The sequence below is a fragment of the Prosopis cineraria genome, unplaced genomic scaffold, assembly GCF_029017545.1.
Source record: "Prosopis cineraria cultivar Desert tree isolate PC_DT_omini unplaced genomic scaffold, ASM2901754v1 PC8, whole genome shotgun sequence".
Lineage (NCBI taxonomy): Eukaryota > Viridiplantae > Streptophyta > Magnoliopsida > Fabales > Fabaceae > Prosopis > Prosopis cineraria.
The window spans coordinates 21,578,931-21,595,832 of NW_026555339.1; the positions used below are offsets into that span (position 1 = coordinate 21,578,931).

Consider the following 16,902-nt stretch of genomic DNA (forward strand, 5'->3'; position numbering starts at 1 on the left):
TAGATATTTTTTTTGTATATAAAGAAGCAACTGTTAAATATTTTGGATATAGTGGGTAACTTTTTGTATATATCAGACTTGAAATATAATGTCAAATTTCATGTGGGTACTTGTTTTAGTACTTAGGCTAGTACCAACATGAAATTCTTATATGATGTAATTGCCCTTATTAATATTGAAAATGCATGGACTTTTCATTGTGCATGCGTGAACATCGTCTTGTGCATAGTGGGTGTTCTGTCGTATATGGTCTGCCCAAGTTATCATTTTCTCCAGACTAAGCTAGTGAAATGATAAAAATGCATGGACTTTCCATTGTGCATGTGTGGATATCATCTTATGTATAGTGGGTGTTCTGTCGTCCATGTCTACCTAAGTTGTCATTTTCTCCAGGCTAAGCTAGTGAAATACAGGAAATGCATGGACTTTTCATTGTGCATGCGTGGACATCGTCTTGTGTATAGTGGGTGTTCTGTCATGCATGGTCTACTTAAGTTATCATTTTCTCTAAGCTAGGCTAGTGAAATACTGAAAATGCATGGACTTTCCATTGTGTATGCATGGATATCATCTTGTGCATAGTAGGTATTCTCTCATGCATGGTCTGCGTAGCCATTTCAGTTAAAACCCAAGGCTACTGAATTACTCAAAATTCATAGACTTTTCATGCATAGTAGATATTGTCTTGTACATAATGGAAAGGTTGAGACTTGTAGATTTCATTTCCTTTTCGTACAAATATATACATAATTTTAATTACAAACAAAAACTATTTCCAAATTACAAAAAAAACATCTTTAAATATATACATAATCTAAGTATGATAACCTAATTCTACAATCCTATAATTTTTCTTCTCATTTACTTGTTCCTATAAGTGCAAGTGGATGTTCATAGATGACATTATTAGGATGCTCCACTAACTAGCATACTATGTCACATCTCATGGCCGATAGTTCTTGTGTTGTGTATCTAAGCATGGTAAATGGAGGATGGCCAACATTGACATTATTGTTGCAGAATTTAAGTCATATAATGAGATTAATTCCACAGTCATCGCTGCATAATAAAGGCAATAGAGTGAGATATGAATGAATATTTTGTTTCTAAAAAAGATTTAAATGTTATACCAGTATAACTTACTTGTTCTCTTGCTTGAAGACCCATAAATAGAGTATGTCATTGCTGTACTCCACATCAGATAGTTCTGGCTTCACCTTTAGCAAAATTAATCTGAAATGCTCCCTCTACAAAAGTAAATGGTTAGCCAATAAACACAAAAAGGCTGACAAATTCAAAAGCAAGTTTTCATAATTTAGAGTATACAATATTTGCACCCCTCTTTATTTGATCCTTGTACACAGGATCTTTTAGGCATTTTTTTGCCATTTTCCCCTTCCTTTTCTTTCCTGCTTTCTCATTTGTTCCTCCTTAGCCTCTAATTACTTGTGACTAACCATAGATCAAGAATGTAAAATGTCATTGTCCTTGGCACCAAGACAAAGCAAAACTAATGGTTTCCCTAAATATGAAATCACAGTCACCTAAGTTATATCCTAAATGCTCAGGGATAATATGCTTTGTATTCTCATCTATATTCTAGCATGATGGATTCTTTGTCATCTTAGCCATGAATTCAGCATAAAAAATATGACGCGTTACTTGAGATGACTACTCCTTCTGGTCACCTACAAGAGTCCTGTTAACCATAGTAATTACCTACATAGACATATATGGACATTTAGTTTTTCATTTACAAATATGTAGTTGTACATATATGGACTTCCATTGTTAAATACAAGTCAAAATTTTTTTTACCTGATTGCTTATCCATTATGCTAGTCCAAGAGAATGCAGCTCACTTCGTGTAAGATAGTAGTCATACACTTGGATAAATATCCTGTAACATCCAACCAAAAAAAATAATTACGATGCTTTACAATAAAGAACTTTTCTTTTTATTTCTTATGACAGTAATTTTCCACTTACTAACCGCTATCCTTTATTGTACACCAATCTAGGCACAATCCATATAGCCATTGCTTGTCACTAACTTTTCTCTTCTTATGGGTAACAAGTAGCATCCATGAAGATTTAACAAATAGGCTTCTTCTTCCTCTTAGATCTCCTGACTGGAAGTTTTCCTTTCTTATAGGTAGCCACTTTGTCTTGAAATGCATCTGTGTCTAATTTCTCTTCTTCTTCTCCCTCTTGAGTTGCATCTTTCTCTTTATCCTTCTCGTCTTCTTGTCTTTCAATTTTTATGTTTTTAACATCCTCCACCTCTGCTTGTTCTTCTGTCTCTGTGTCTACATCATCCTCATCCTTATCATGTTTTCCTTCCTCATCCAGCTCATCAACCTTATCTTCTGCATGTTTGTCATCCTTCTCACCTATCTCATCCTCATCCTCATCCTCTTCTTCTTTTATGACAGCCCTCTTTGATTGTAACTCTAGCAACTCATTAGCTATGTAAGACATGACTCTCTCCTATACTTCATTCATTTCCTATAAAATATAAAATGTGCACTTATTCATAATAATATATTCATATTTGACAATAAAATGTTCGCTAATTAACATTGGCAAAACAGACCTTCTCCATGTAAGCCTTCACTCTTACACACACATCCTTCATGTTCTGCACATCAATGGGTTCACTTATTCTGAACTTAGGGTTCAATTATTCATAACTAAAGGATTAAAAAATACTATTGGGTTAAAAGTATACACACCTTGTCATGAAAGGCAGTAATTAGAGGCAGCTGGGTCAAGACACTAAGGTTGGCATCATGGTGAGGTAGTGCTTTAATGTAAAACAAGCCATGACAGTTCTAGCACTCAACCTCTAGCATTTCATTCACCCTTTCTTTAGTCCAATGCCCCATTGCATTACTAGCTGGGGGTGCAGCTTTATTGAGAGGAAAATTTTAAAGATAGAAAATTTAAAATATTAATTCAATGTAAGGATAGCTATAACAACTAAGGTTCATGAAAATAGCAAAAATAATATAGCTTACTAATAGGTAAAGGCATCCTCCAATATATTTGGTTCCCTTTGACTTCCCCTTCTTGACATGCTCCTTGTAGAGCTAAATCTCCTGATTCAACTCCTCCAATATAAAAGTAGCCCAATTAAAATTAGACCACACATCATTCACATATGCCAACACCTTCAATGCCTTATCAATAACTTGGAGACTTCTACCAGGACACAAAAGAGTGCCAAGTGTTAACAACAAAAAATAAAACTCGAACTTGTCATTCTCATCCTCTGAACTGATCTTGTTCTTCAAGTCATTTAATGACATTAATGTATAATCACTCTTCAATTCTGCTACCAACTCCTTGTTAACATTTAAATCTACTACCCTTGTAGCATTAGGTAGCCCTATAATAGCCTGTAGCTGCCCTGCTCTTACTAATACTGTTTTCCCCTTATTGTCATTTTTGAGTCAGGGGATCATAAGATCGCATGATCTCATGGCATAATTCTCTTAGGATTTTCAAACCTTCAATATCCAATAATTTAGAAAAGCTAATTGCCTTCACTTTCTCTTTCAAATGGCGCTTCTCTTTTATAAACTCAGTAATTTCTTTAAATTTTACAGGAGAACATCGAGTGTGGAAGGAATTTCATATTTTTTGTGCATTCTCACCTCTTTATTTTTAGTCGCCTTCATTCTATACAGCTCCCTCTCCTTTATGCTCATTTCTTTCCATATTTCAGCTACAACCTTATTTAAATTGCCTACCTTTTTATATTTGCCTTTATTAATCTCCAAAAATTCTCTTCTAAAATCACGCCATCTCGTAGTTGTTATTGCTTTTTGTGGTTTGCTGGAAGCCATTTTATGCTATGCACCTGCACAAATTAACTATGATTATCAAAAGAGTTTGTTTAGTAGTCTATAAGGTTTATAGTTTAGAAAGAGGTTGACCTACTTGGCTGAATGGAAGTGAAAGAAACATGATGAAGTATTGCACATTATTACAATTTTATTTATTTATCAATCATATAAAAGTTTAGAGTGAACCTATGGCTAATACCAAATGAACCAAATCAAGGATTTGTTCAATCCAACAATTCTACTCTTATTTAAGTGAAGTATCTTCTAATAACAGGACATTAACGGTACACCATCTCTTATTCAAATGTTTACCTTCAACAACGAGGACATAGAACAAGATATTTAAAAAATCTAACGTACATAAATCCATTATAACCAACTCATTCTACAATTGGTGTCAGGAATACCTAGTATGTAATCAAGGATGTAGAAAATTGAATTGCAAGTAAAAAATAGTCCACACATGCAAACATGTCATTGTGAGAGCTATAAAATAGGCCACTATCCATATCCAGTCTAAATGCTTACAAATCTAGAGGTATTAAAATAAGCATAAAGAACCTATTTTGCAATAAAAAACTAGAATAGATACTTGCTAGTAAAGTGTTAGACTTGATATAAATGGCTTCGTAAACATTCTATATGATGCATTAAGTTAACCATCCTTCCTTCTTATTTACAATTTTACCCACCTAAACCCAAAACTTAGAATACCAACCATATGATGCCTATATTGAGACCATATCAATCCTATCGAATACCAAATCCATCACCCAATTCTATCAAGAGTACCACCTTCACTAGTATTCCTTCTGACCAGAGCAAAATACCCCAAAACAGCACATACAATAGCCACATCATTCTCTTCTTTCAATAAAATCCTAACTAATGTTTGTATCTAAAATCCTAACCAAACTTCACTTCCTCTTTTATATCATCATTTATCATTCATAGCCAAGCAACAGCACACATTAGTGCTACTTTACTTTCTTAGCCTTCACTTAATGTTTTATTGTTGTTGTGAAATGACAAGACACACATAAGAATAGTCCTAATAAAATTGACTTGCTAAGATAAGAAAACAAGGTTAAACATCAATGTGATACTGAGAGAGAGAAGGGAAATTCTAAATAAAATTTTTGATTCCTAAAATTTAGGTCCTCTCATTTTCTAAACCACCTTATAGATCTAATTAATAGGATTCAATGTTAAGAGGTTGAGGCAAACAATAGAAGTAATTACCAAAGTCATAGACATCAAAGACTTAGTACTCAAATGCTAAGCAACAGCAAGAGACTGGATTTGATTGTGTAAGGATGTGACCTTTAGATGGTAAGAATGAGACTCTGAGAGAAGCTCAAGGTTAAGTTGTGAGAGCATTGGTGATGAACAGCAATGTCAAATGGATTAGGCCAAGCGTGAGCAACAGGGAAGAGAGCGTGGCGACACAGGAAATAATGAGCACCACTAGAGTAATAAGAAATAGTGAATAGATAAGGAAATGAGAAGCTTTTCTCAAATGGCGATGCAATGAGAAGCTTCATGAGTTTTATTTCTCTGGCAAAGCAAAGAAAAGAAAAATAGTGAATAAAGCTTCGTCAGCTTCTTTTCTCTAAGGGTTTGTGCAGCTTTTTTAATTCAAATCCAACAAAAGGCAAAATAGTATTTTTGCTCCAAAAAATTATTGCACTTAAGACCTCAAGGCTTGCAAAGCAATTTCATATTCATTTAGGCCCTAAGTGAAATAAACTCTATTTTAGCGCCCTTAATACCATTCCCCCTTAAAATAACAATCAAACAGTGCTTTAAATGCTTGGTTTCTAGATCATATAAGAACTTTCAGAAAACATTATCATCAAATACAATATGCTAGATATATTTGTGACAAGAACCCACACACGCACACATATCTAATTGTCATATACACTATATTAAAATTACTTACTACAGTGATGAACATGCACCCACACCCACACCCACATACATTTTTTTTAGGCCGAATACAATCACATACATTAAAACAAACCATCTCATTGATGTATAAAAGTAAATTAATTAAAGAATTCAACATAAGTATACTAAATTAGTTAAATAAATCTAGTTCTTTTTTAATATAAAAACCTCCCTTAATAAAATTATAAGGAAATATGCAATAAAATTTTATATAAGAATTAAGGGCATTAGATTCAAATGCGATTATTTTACACTGATAACTTTAATAACGTCTTGTAGTTTTGTCAATTGAACTTCTTATGCATAAAAACATAATGTTTTGTAAACCAGTGAATCATTTCTTATAAACAATAATTTATTCTTCTCTAATCTCATTCAATTTTGTCAATATGAAACAAATGATTGACAATGTATGTAAGATTTTGAGTATCATTATCGCAATAACTCTAATATAAATGGGGTTTTGTAAAAGAAGAAGAATAAAGAATTAGGATAATTACCTGGTGCAATATAACCAATTGTAGATATTGTCTCAGCGTGCATCCTAGATTTCCCTTTATCTAACAAAATGTTATCCGACAAAATTTGGCAATTCCAAAGTCACTCACATGGGCAACCATATTATCATCCAACAAAATGTTACTTGGCTTCAAATCATAGTGGACTGCTTGCATTGACAAGCCATGATGGAGATATTTTAAAGCACATGCAACATTTTTCAAGGCTTCTATTGGGAATGAACTCCATTATCAAACACTTCAGTTTAGCATTGGAACAACTACTAATGATCTTCACCAGATTACAATGCCTTAAATTACGCATTGTGTTGTATTATAGCTTAAAGCTCCTTGACAATGCCTCTAAGTCAAAATTGAATATTTTAACGGCAACCATTTTTCCACTTGAAAGTTTTTCTTTGAACACAAAACCAAAACTCCCCCTTCCAAGTAAGTTGCTCTCATTAAAACTATGAGTTGCATCAAAAATTTCTAAATAAGAAATCTTTCTTGGCATTTCTAAAGTAGATAAAAAAAATTTAATGGCATACCGAGAATTTATTCATTTTTGTTGAAAGAGGGCAATGCCTGTAAAAATCAAAGCCATTGGCAAAACAATAGGCAATACATATTTCAACAAAATCAATTTTGATGTTGACCTTTTTCTTATTCCTTTTTTGCATGGAGGCACTTGCATTATTGGCTCACCACAAAGTGCTTTATTCATCATCAAAGATTCGACAGTTAAATTTTTAAAGACTCCGCCACTTGGAATCTCACCTTGTAGTTCATTAAAAGAAAGATTGATATACTTGAGGGATACAAGTGACTCTAGAGATTTAGGAATCTCACCAGACAATTGATTTTGGGAAAGGTCTAACTTTACTAAGCTTAGCAAATTCCCAAGTGATTCAGGAATCTTCCCATGCAATTTGTTATGTTCCAATAAGAGAATTTGTAAATTTTGCAAGCCACCTATGGCTGATGGAATGATTCCTGATATATGATTTCTTGACAAATCTAATGATATAAGTGCTTTTAAGTTACCAATCTTGAATGATAGGTTTCCAACTAAAATATTAGAGGATAGGTTTACTTCCAATATACCAGTTAGATTCCAAAAGGAAGAAGGTATGTCAAAAATCAACTTATTGGAGTCCAAGTAAAGCTTTTGCAAGGACATCAAATTTCCTAAGCAAGGTGGCATTGCTCCAGAAAACTTGTTTCGAGATAAATGTAGATAGGCAAGCCTTTTAATTTCACAAAGTTCATCAACAATCAAACCACCTAGCTCATTGCCCTCAAGATTCAAATCCTGAAGAGCTTGTATGTTGCTAATTGCTTTTGGTATTGATCCATTTAAAAAGTTTTCAGCCAATGATAGCTGGAACAAGTTAGACAAATTCCCAATTTCTAATGGTATGTTACCATGTATCTTGCATGAGTCTATAAGTAGCACTTGTAGAGAATCAGATAAGTTTCCAATAGACTTGGGAAGTTTCATATGTAGTGGATTCATTGAGAGAATCAAACTTTTCAAATGTCTACAATTTGATAATGAGTTGAAAAAGCCATTTTCAGAATCAGAAGTATCTATAATGGTGAAATTATTATTACTTACTGAAAGGGTTTCTAAGCATCTTAAATGTCCAAGAGTGTTTGGTAAAAACCCTTCAAAATTATTGTCTTCCAATTCTAAACTAGTTAGCTTAGAAGCATTGGATATAGTATTTGCAATTTTTCCAGAAAGTTTGTTGCCCCATAAATAAAGCATTTGTAGATTTGAAAGGGAAAATCCAAAATTTGGTGGAAGACTTCCTGATAGAGAATTGTTTGAGAGAGACAAGACCTCTAAAGTTGACATGTTGAAAATTTTTGATGGAATAAACCCTCTCAATTTGTTTTGAGACAATTGTAATATCTCAAGTTGTTGAAGATTGCCTATTTCCATGGGTATTGATCCTGGAATACAAATATTAATTGAAGTATCAATGAAAGTTAATATTAGAACATAAAGAAAATTACAAATGTCTAACTACTTAGATTTATCCACCACTTAAAAACATAAGATTTGGGATGGAATTTGTAATGAGATTTGGGCCCATTTTGTGATGGATTTGGGCCCTTGCAATAAACTTAGTATGGATTTAGAATTTATGGTTGCATTTTTTTCCCCTTAGAAATGCTCTTATAGGTATCTCTTCTAAAATCCTCCTTTAGAGGATACCTATAAGAGAGCTTTTGAAATGTTCCTATGTGTACGACATTATTGGATATGGGAGCATTTTGGAAACATTCTCACATGTCCAAAATAAACACTTTTGTAGGTATATTTTTAATAGTGGATGATGAGTTGTTAGCTTGTTAGCCTGAACTTCTAAAATTATTTTTAGTGTATAATATTAAAAACCTAAATAGTAAGTAAAATTAAGGGTTTAGCTAATTGGACCATATTGGCTAGTTGGATCATGAACTAGGTTATGATCTGGTCTAAGATAAACCATTAAATCATATGTATAGTGAACTAGTCAACAAATTTAGGGACCTGTCATGAGTACAAGCTTAAAGGAAGAGCCTATACCAAAAGGTTGGCCTATTCAGAGGGAAAGTCCCTCACACTTATAAACCTCACTTTAATTGTGAGACTCCTTAATGTGGGAATCATGACAATACACCCTATTGAGAGCTGATGTCTTTGGTGTCTCCACTCAATTGCATTTCACTTGGCCTTCTATTAGTCAAAACCCTCCCTAAGTAGCCCTTTTCAGGGCACCAAATTCTCAATGGAAGTTCCAATATCATGAGCACAAGCCTAAAGAAAGAGCCTATCTCAAAAGATTAGCCTATTAGGAGGAGAGTCTAATCTCACTCTACTTGTGAGGCTCCCCAATGTGGGACTCATGATAGAAATATGAAAAATGTGCTGGTTGGTTGATTGATAGGCCCAAGCATTAGATCTAACAAGAAGAAAAATAGATGGAAGAGGCTTGGAGTGATGATGAAAATTAGGGGAATGAAAATGATTCAAAGAAAAAAATTAAGAAAATAAGTCATTATTGTCAAGCAAATTTTTTCAGGCTTGCTAAGCTAAGTGGAAGTATTTACCTTAGCTTATGCATTGGCCATAACTCAAATTCTGAGTTATGGCAATTATATGGTATAAGTCCTTTTGAATTCTCAAGTCTAATGCTAAAGCATAAAATATAACATTAAAAGAAAAATGATGGTAATGCATTACATTTGGATGAAAATGTACCTTCTAAATTATTGCTATCAAGATACAATTGTTGAAGCATAGTCAAGTTTCCAATACCATCTGGAATAGGGCCAGATAGTTGATTAACACTTAGGCTCATTATCTTTAGATTTGCAAGACTTATAATTTCATTGGGAATATTTCCTGCAAAAGGAAAAAAAAAAGCAACGCATCATTGTAAGTAAAATGAGCAACACTTAAGTTTATGGTAATGCTAACCTCTAGGATTTCATTTTATTTGAGCACATTTTTCTTAAATTCTAATATATTATTTTGGCACAATTCTACACATTTTGAATACTCTAGTTAGGAAAATATGCATATTATTTTGGAAATTCAATCCATGGCTCTATTTTGGTTTTTTCAAGTTAATTTATCAATATTTTGGTTTAGGGTATGTTGGGGGCATTTATGGAAATCAAGTGATGTATTAGGATGCATTAAGATGAAGAAATTAGGTGCAAAGGTGATTAATCATGTTGTATGGAAGAAGAGAGCAATATAGAGAAAAGTCATGACCAAAGTCACGACTTTGTTTGAAACTTTCACTACTAAAAACAAAGCATTGCATTTTATTTAGCTAAAAATATTAGGGTTTGATGTGTATGTGTTGCTTGCTCAACTCAAAACTCATTCTTCAAACTTTTGGAGTTAGAAGTACTTGGAACAAGGGAATGAAGATTTGAAGCTCCATTCTCTTAGTTTTTCGATATCTTCTCATTTTCTCTTTTCTAATATGATATTGGTTCAAATGTTTTGTGTATTTATAACTTATAGATGATTATAAGTAACTAAACACTTTGCTGTAAGATTATTTTGAACCCTTATACGCATTAACACAAAATTTCTCCTTTCTTTTTGTGATTAATGATATAAGTGTCTACTTTACTCTTCTTTTAATGTTTATAAGTGATTAGCCACATTTAGATGTTTTTTCACTTAGGTGATGCTTGAGTGTAAAACTTGGGTAAAATAGTGCAAGAACTTGAAATTTGCATGATGAATGGATGATTTTGTTAGTAAATAGAGATATACTTACTAACCTTGCATCGCTACAATCGGGTTGGAGCTTAAAATTGGGTTTTATTAATTTAACAAGAGATTGAGCAATTTAATTAAAGTAAACACTTGTTCATGACTTGAGAGGGCTTGCTCAAATATTTTTTTAGAACCCTAAGTTAGCACTTATTTTCATTAAAAATATTTATAAGAGGAGGTAATTTTAGTGCTATGAGAAGAAAGAGGGATAGATGATTCTAGGTCCTATTTTCACCTTGAAGTCTAAGAATAATTTTTTTCTTTATTTTCTATTTTTAATATAATTTGCAAAATCAACTTGTCCAACTAATTTGTTTTCTTGAACTTAATTAAATTTGTGCAATCTTTTGCTTGAACTATATTTTTAATACAAATCTTTGCAAGAATGATACTTTACTTATTTTGTATTACTTGTTATGATTCGTGCACTTGCAAAGCACAACACGTGTTATTTGAAGTTATTTTGTGTTTCAAAGTTAGTGACTTAGATGAAAATAAGATTGCATGTCTAAAGCATGATAGGCCCCATATATAGATTTATATGTTCAAAAGCTGTGCGAACACTTAAAATCATCAATAAAATTATGAAATATGTATCTTTAATTTTTATTCTATGTTTTGAAAACAATTTAATCTATATTAGCCTATTTATTTATTTTGTTATTTTGATGAATTGTACTTCTTGATAAATTAAGTTTAATAAAGGTTAACGATTTTTTTAACTTTTCATAAAAAAATTTAATTTTAAATAAAAACGAGCTTGTTTAAATGAAAATAAAGGACAATTCCCATTAATTACATATGGTTTTGAATTTCTATCAATCCCAAATTATATTGTGCAATTCAGATATATTTTTAATCAAGAAATTAAAGTTGGTGAATATTTGATATAACCTGTTAAATTAATTTGTAATACAAGTTTGAAAAGCTGTGGGTCGTTATCTAAATATTAAAATAAAATAATCAATTTTCCAATTCCTTGAGTAAGCATATATTCACTATATATACCTGTTTAAGGTTAATTAATACTCAAAAATAGTATCATCTATGTTTATAAATTTCTTGAATTTGAGAGATTATCTGTTTATTGTAAAGAAATACACTACAAAAAATAGTAGATTAGTGACAGAATTTTTATTTCATCACTAATTCAGTTGCTAAATTAGTAACAGAATTTAGCAACGGAAGTTTCTATCGCTAAAATTTTATCATTATTCCATCACGATAATAGAATTTACTGATGAAAAATTCCATTGCTAGTGGCTAGGATATCTTATTCTAATTTAGTGATGGAATTTGTGATGAAAAATTTCATCACAAAGCTCTTTGTCATAATTCTGTCACTAATTATTTTTAATTTAATTTTATTATTTATAATATATATTTATATATATTATTATGCTATAAATAAATAATTTAAAATAATAAAAATAATTTATTATTTTAAATTATTTGTATATTATTCATAATAATTTAAATTCTATACTTAATTATTCTTATTTAAAAATAAAAATAGAATAAAATAATTATAAAATAAAAAATTAGAATATTATATATTATATAGATACAAATTGTAATATAATATATAATGATAATAAAATATTTTTAAATTTAATATTAAATTTATTATCAAAAATAATTTTTTTAAATAAAATATAATAGAAATAATTATTATATATAAATTAATTTTTCCATATTCATAAATAAATATAATGTTAAAAATTAAGTAAATTTAAATACTATATTTAATAATAATTTAAATAATATATTTATTAATATATGTGTGTGTGGTTAAGTATTATACATTTAATTTATCAATTAGGACTGAAGATTCCTTTCAGCTCAACTGGCAACAAGGTGGATGCAAAAATACATGAGAGTATGAGGTTGCAAGTTTGAACCTAGCCAAGACATAATTGAAAGTAATAATATTTGACATGACAGTGACAAATAACGTGGCGGTGATGTGCCACTAGTCCACAGGGTGACTAGGACGTGGTAGTGACATGGCCATGAGGTGATATGGTCCATTAGGTGACTAGATAGTGGTGAGATGGCATTGATCCACCAGATGACGTGACAAAGATATTTTAGTCCACCTAATAAATTTGCGACGGAATAAGCCCGTTGGAAAATTAGCAACGGATTAGCGGCGGAATGTATTTCATCACAAAGTCAGAATAACTTTATCCTTATTTAGTGATGGAAAATTTTTGTCGCTATTTTGTCAGAAATTTGTGACAAAATTGCATTATGTCACTAATTTCATCTCTAATTAGCGACAAAATTACAAATTTTGTCACTAATGAATAAGTAACAGTGTTTTTACTGACAAAATATTCCGTTGCTAATCCATTTAGCGATAGAATTTTCATTGATTAGCGATAAAAAGCTGTTTTTTGTAGTGATAATCTTTTGCAATATGGTAAAAAACCAAAAATAAAGTAACTCTATTGCTCATGCGTAAAATATCATATAATTAGCAAAAAATTAAGCAGAACTAGCCTTTAATATGATAAAAGTATATATACCTTCTAAGTTGTTGTTGTCTAGAAATAACTCTTGAAGCCTAGTGAACTTGCCAATGCCTCTTGGTATGTGACCAGACAATTGATTAGCACTTAAGTAAATGCTATTCAAATTTGTAAGATTACTTATTTCATTGGGAATATCTCCTGCAATATGACAACACAAATTTGTTGCATGAAACATTCTAATTCCACGCCTCTCACCTCCTGCAATTTTAGTTTATTTCAGAAACAAATTTGATCGAGTGTATTGAATTTCTTTTATGATTTAATAATTTTGCAAAAAATAATTTTAATTTAAAATCATAAAACATGATGAACTCCTATGAATTTATTTAATGACTTTTAAGAATCACATAAAAAGAAGTTATGAAATTATAGTAGAGATTTAATTTGGGGCACATTTGTTTGATTTTTTTCCCATAAAAATCATTTATTTTTAAAAAATATATTTTTTTGAAATTTTATTATATTTGTTCAAATTTTTGAAAATATTCAGAATCAAAAAAATATTTCTAACTATTTTGAAACGTTTTTGAAAATAATCTGATGTGTTATATCAGAGAGAATTCCATGAAAAACAGAGATATATGAAATTATTATAAATTTTAAAATAGCTTAATAAAACTATATTTTTAGAAATGGATTTGCATGAAGATACCATAAAATATAAAAATAATTAAATGATAACATTTTTAAATATTATAACTAAGAAAAAATAATATATACTTTTTATAAAATTAGATATCTAAAAAAGAAATGGATTCTTATAAAATATGCATACTATCTAAAAATCACATAGTTTTTAATATTAAATAAACAGACCTTTGATTTATTTTGTAGGATAAACTTATGAAAAAGGTAGCTCTTAAATATAACCATAGAAAGTCAACATGACATATATTTGAAGGGATTCTTCTCTAAAAATTATAGCCACTCAAAAAAAAAAGTCGTTTATGATGATGCTCGTTAAGAAATAAAAGAAAAAACAGTAGTTAAAAATTATGATTCGTTAAAAATGTACCTTGGAAGTTATTGCTTGCAAGATATAAATTTTCAAGTATGATCAATTTTCCAATTCTTGGTACTTGGCCTGACAACTTATTCATACCCATGTACATATTTTTCAGATTTGTAAGCTCATTCATTTCTTTGGGAATATGTCCTGCAATATGGCCAAAAAGAAAAATAACCTTGTACTTTTTCATGAGTTCTGATAATAAAAAACAGTATTAACAAAAATTGAGTAGCACATGTAATTCTGGGAATGCATTATTGTTGTATCTCATATATGTATTCAGTAATTTGTTCTTTGGTCATTATTACTGACCAGTTAATAATTATTATATAATAAATGTAAAAATGAGCCCTTTTCTCATTACATGTTTTCCTAAATAAATCTAAAAAATAATTCATTAATTTTACCAAAAAAACCACAAATTCTCATGGTATCTTCACTATCATATAAATTTCATAACGAAAATAACTTGTCAAGTAAATTACAAACATAACAATTATTATTTAGAATATACAAGTCCTTGAATATGCAAGCTATTTATATTAAGACATGAAAACAACATTAGAGTAATAAATGAAAACTTAAGTCAATCTAATATGAGCCTCTTTTTTTTTTTTTAATATCTTTTCACGCAGCCTATTGGAGCACTTTCCACATAGTGCTCTAATAGGCTAGAATTTTTTGATGGAGATTATGTTCTTTTTTAAATTTTTTTGGTGTCCTACTAGAGCATTTCTCAAAAAAGTGCTCCCACAGAAGAAAGCACTCCAAAATGGACGCTCCCCTAAACTTTTTTTGTAGTAGTGTGACAAATGCAAATGGAATTCCAAAAATTATATAGTGTAAAAAAAAGTGCCTAGCTGAAAGAGAATTCCAAATAACATTTAATTAACTTGTCTATTTTAAACAAAAATATTTTTTTGTTGGAGATAACTCATTCAACGAGTAATTTTTAAAGAATAGTCAAGTTTGTTCTGGTGATGATAGCTTAATTATAGAGGTGTAGCTAATTTGTTTCATGTAATTGTAAAATGTTTGAGAATTTTCAGTTCAAAGTCTAACTTTGAAAAGACATTAAATAGCATACCCCAAGTTAGATTGACATCAAGTATAAGACTGATATAAATGATTACAAAAAAAAGAAGAAGATAAATTCATCAATTTTGAAATAGAATAAATGTATCACAAATATATTATACAGGACATACCTTCTAAGAAGTTGAGAGACAATGAGATGTGTTCAAGTGATGATAAGTTAGAGATAGTTGGAGGTATCCTTCCTGAAAGCATGTTTCTAGAAATGCTTAAAAATTTTAGATGTTGAAGTCTTCCAATATCCACCGGAATAGATCCATTGATAGAATTAGACTTTAAATCCAAGGTCTCCAAGTTAGACAAATTGCATATACTTGGAGGAATGAGACCTCCAAAACTATTATTGCCAAGACTCAAGCGTTGAAGCATAAACAAGCTCCCAATCCAAGTTGGAATAGCTCCACTAAATGCATTATAACTCAAGTTTAGAATTTCTAGTTTGCGCAGTTGAAGCAACTCTTTTGGCAGCCGACCATGAAAGTTGTTGCTTTGTAGTTCAAGTTTCTCTAGGAAGGACAAATTTCCAATTTGTGATGGTAAGGTGCCCTCAAGACCCATCTCAGGAAGACTCAATATTCTCACTCTCTCATTGTTACATGTGACTCCAAACCAGTGGCAAAAGAAAGATGATGAGTTGGACCAACTTTTTAAGTGATTGTAGGGGTCCCTAATAGATGATTTGAAAGCAAAAGTGTCAATCCATCGAGGGTAAAACTGGAATGACATAAAGATGGAAAAACCATGAGAAAGAGCATGGAGAAAATGGAGGAGAAGAAATGAAAGCATAGATTTGCCATGTTGGATAGGCTCAAAGCTTCTTAGGATGAAGAAAAAGGAGAAGAAAGGTTCACTATATATAACTTTGAGAGTTATTAACTGATCAGCTCTGAAATAAGAGCAAGGATAATATTGTAATTAACTGTTAGCTTATAATAGATAATTATAATGAACAAAATAATATGCACAAGGTTGTTATGGAAAAATATTGAGAAATTTTGACTGTCGCCGCATATGGTCAAATGTTAGTGGTGACTTTTAAAATCTTCGTAGATTGTTTACTTTCATCAACAACTTTTTATTTGTCGTGACTAAAAGTCTATCTCTCTCTTTTCTTGTAGTGGCTTCTTAGGTTGAAGAACAATAGGAGAAGAAAGATTCACTATATATACGTACTTTGAAAGTGATAGGCTGATTAAGGGTAATGATAACGTGTAATTAATTTGTTAGCGTAAAAATTATGGGGCGTAAATTACCTCATGATGTTGCTGGCAACGAATCTCCCAAACACTTCATCGTCTTCCTTCCCTCAAGATATTGCAGTGTCATGATACTCAGCATATAATAGGAATGTTCCTCTAAGCTTCTCGTGCCCAACTTCCAGCATATAACTACGGGCATTAAAAATCAAGTCTCGGGACTGATTCCAATTATGCAAGCTTTCTTATATCCATTTATTAGCCTTTTTTTTCTTATTATTTAATTCATAAACCAGTTAATCTTGTTGTTTTGAGGCAATTATGGCGGAGGAGGGAGTTGGATTCAAACCTCGAAGGTGATGAACATCAATAATCTAAGCGGCAGTGGAAATCAAGAGCTGTCAGTTCAATTTCGTTGCTGAAGGCTAGCTGCTGCTGAAAATCACGCAGATGGAGAAAACATGAAGGCT

General features: G+C 31.0%; 2 protein-coding genes across 8 annotated transcripts; both read right to left on the minus strand.

The window, feature by feature from the left end:
* Positions 1 to 699: 699 nt before the first annotated feature.
* Positions 700 to 15,891, minus strand: LOC129317928 (leucine-rich repeat receptor-like serine/threonine-protein kinase RGI4). 7 transcript variants are annotated; one of them, XM_054962358.1, is made up of 9 exons: positions 15,350 to 15,891; positions 14,148 to 14,288; positions 13,127 to 13,270; positions 9,558 to 9,701; positions 6,305 to 8,263; positions 3,756 to 3,865; positions 1,819 to 1,900; positions 1,144 to 1,247; positions 700 to 1,059 (listed from the first exon to the last, which is right to left on the minus strand). In XM_054962358.1, exons 1-5 carry the CDS (start codon positions 15,792 to 15,794, stop codon positions 6,864 to 6,866), a joined length of 2,274 nt encoding a protein of 757 aa, XP_054818333.1. In that variant the 5' UTR covers positions 15,795 to 15,891; the 3' UTR covers positions 700 to 1,059; positions 1,144 to 1,247; positions 1,819 to 1,900; positions 3,756 to 3,865; positions 6,305 to 6,863. The 7 variants fall into 7 exon arrangements, with proteins under 7 accessions (XP_054818333.1, XP_054818330.1, XP_054818331.1 ...); XM_054962355.1 differs by having other exon boundaries at positions 1,819 to 2,911; positions 3,021 to 3,865; XM_054962356.1 differs by having other exon boundaries at positions 1,819 to 2,508; positions 2,597 to 3,865.
* On the minus strand, positions 2,095 to 2,481 carry LOC129317457 (uncharacterized). Its single transcript, XM_054961783.1, has one exon. It carries the CDS (start codon positions 2,479 to 2,481, stop codon positions 2,095 to 2,097), a length of 387 nt encoding a protein of 128 aa, XP_054817758.1.
* Positions 15,892 to 16,902: the final 1,011 nt, after the last annotated feature.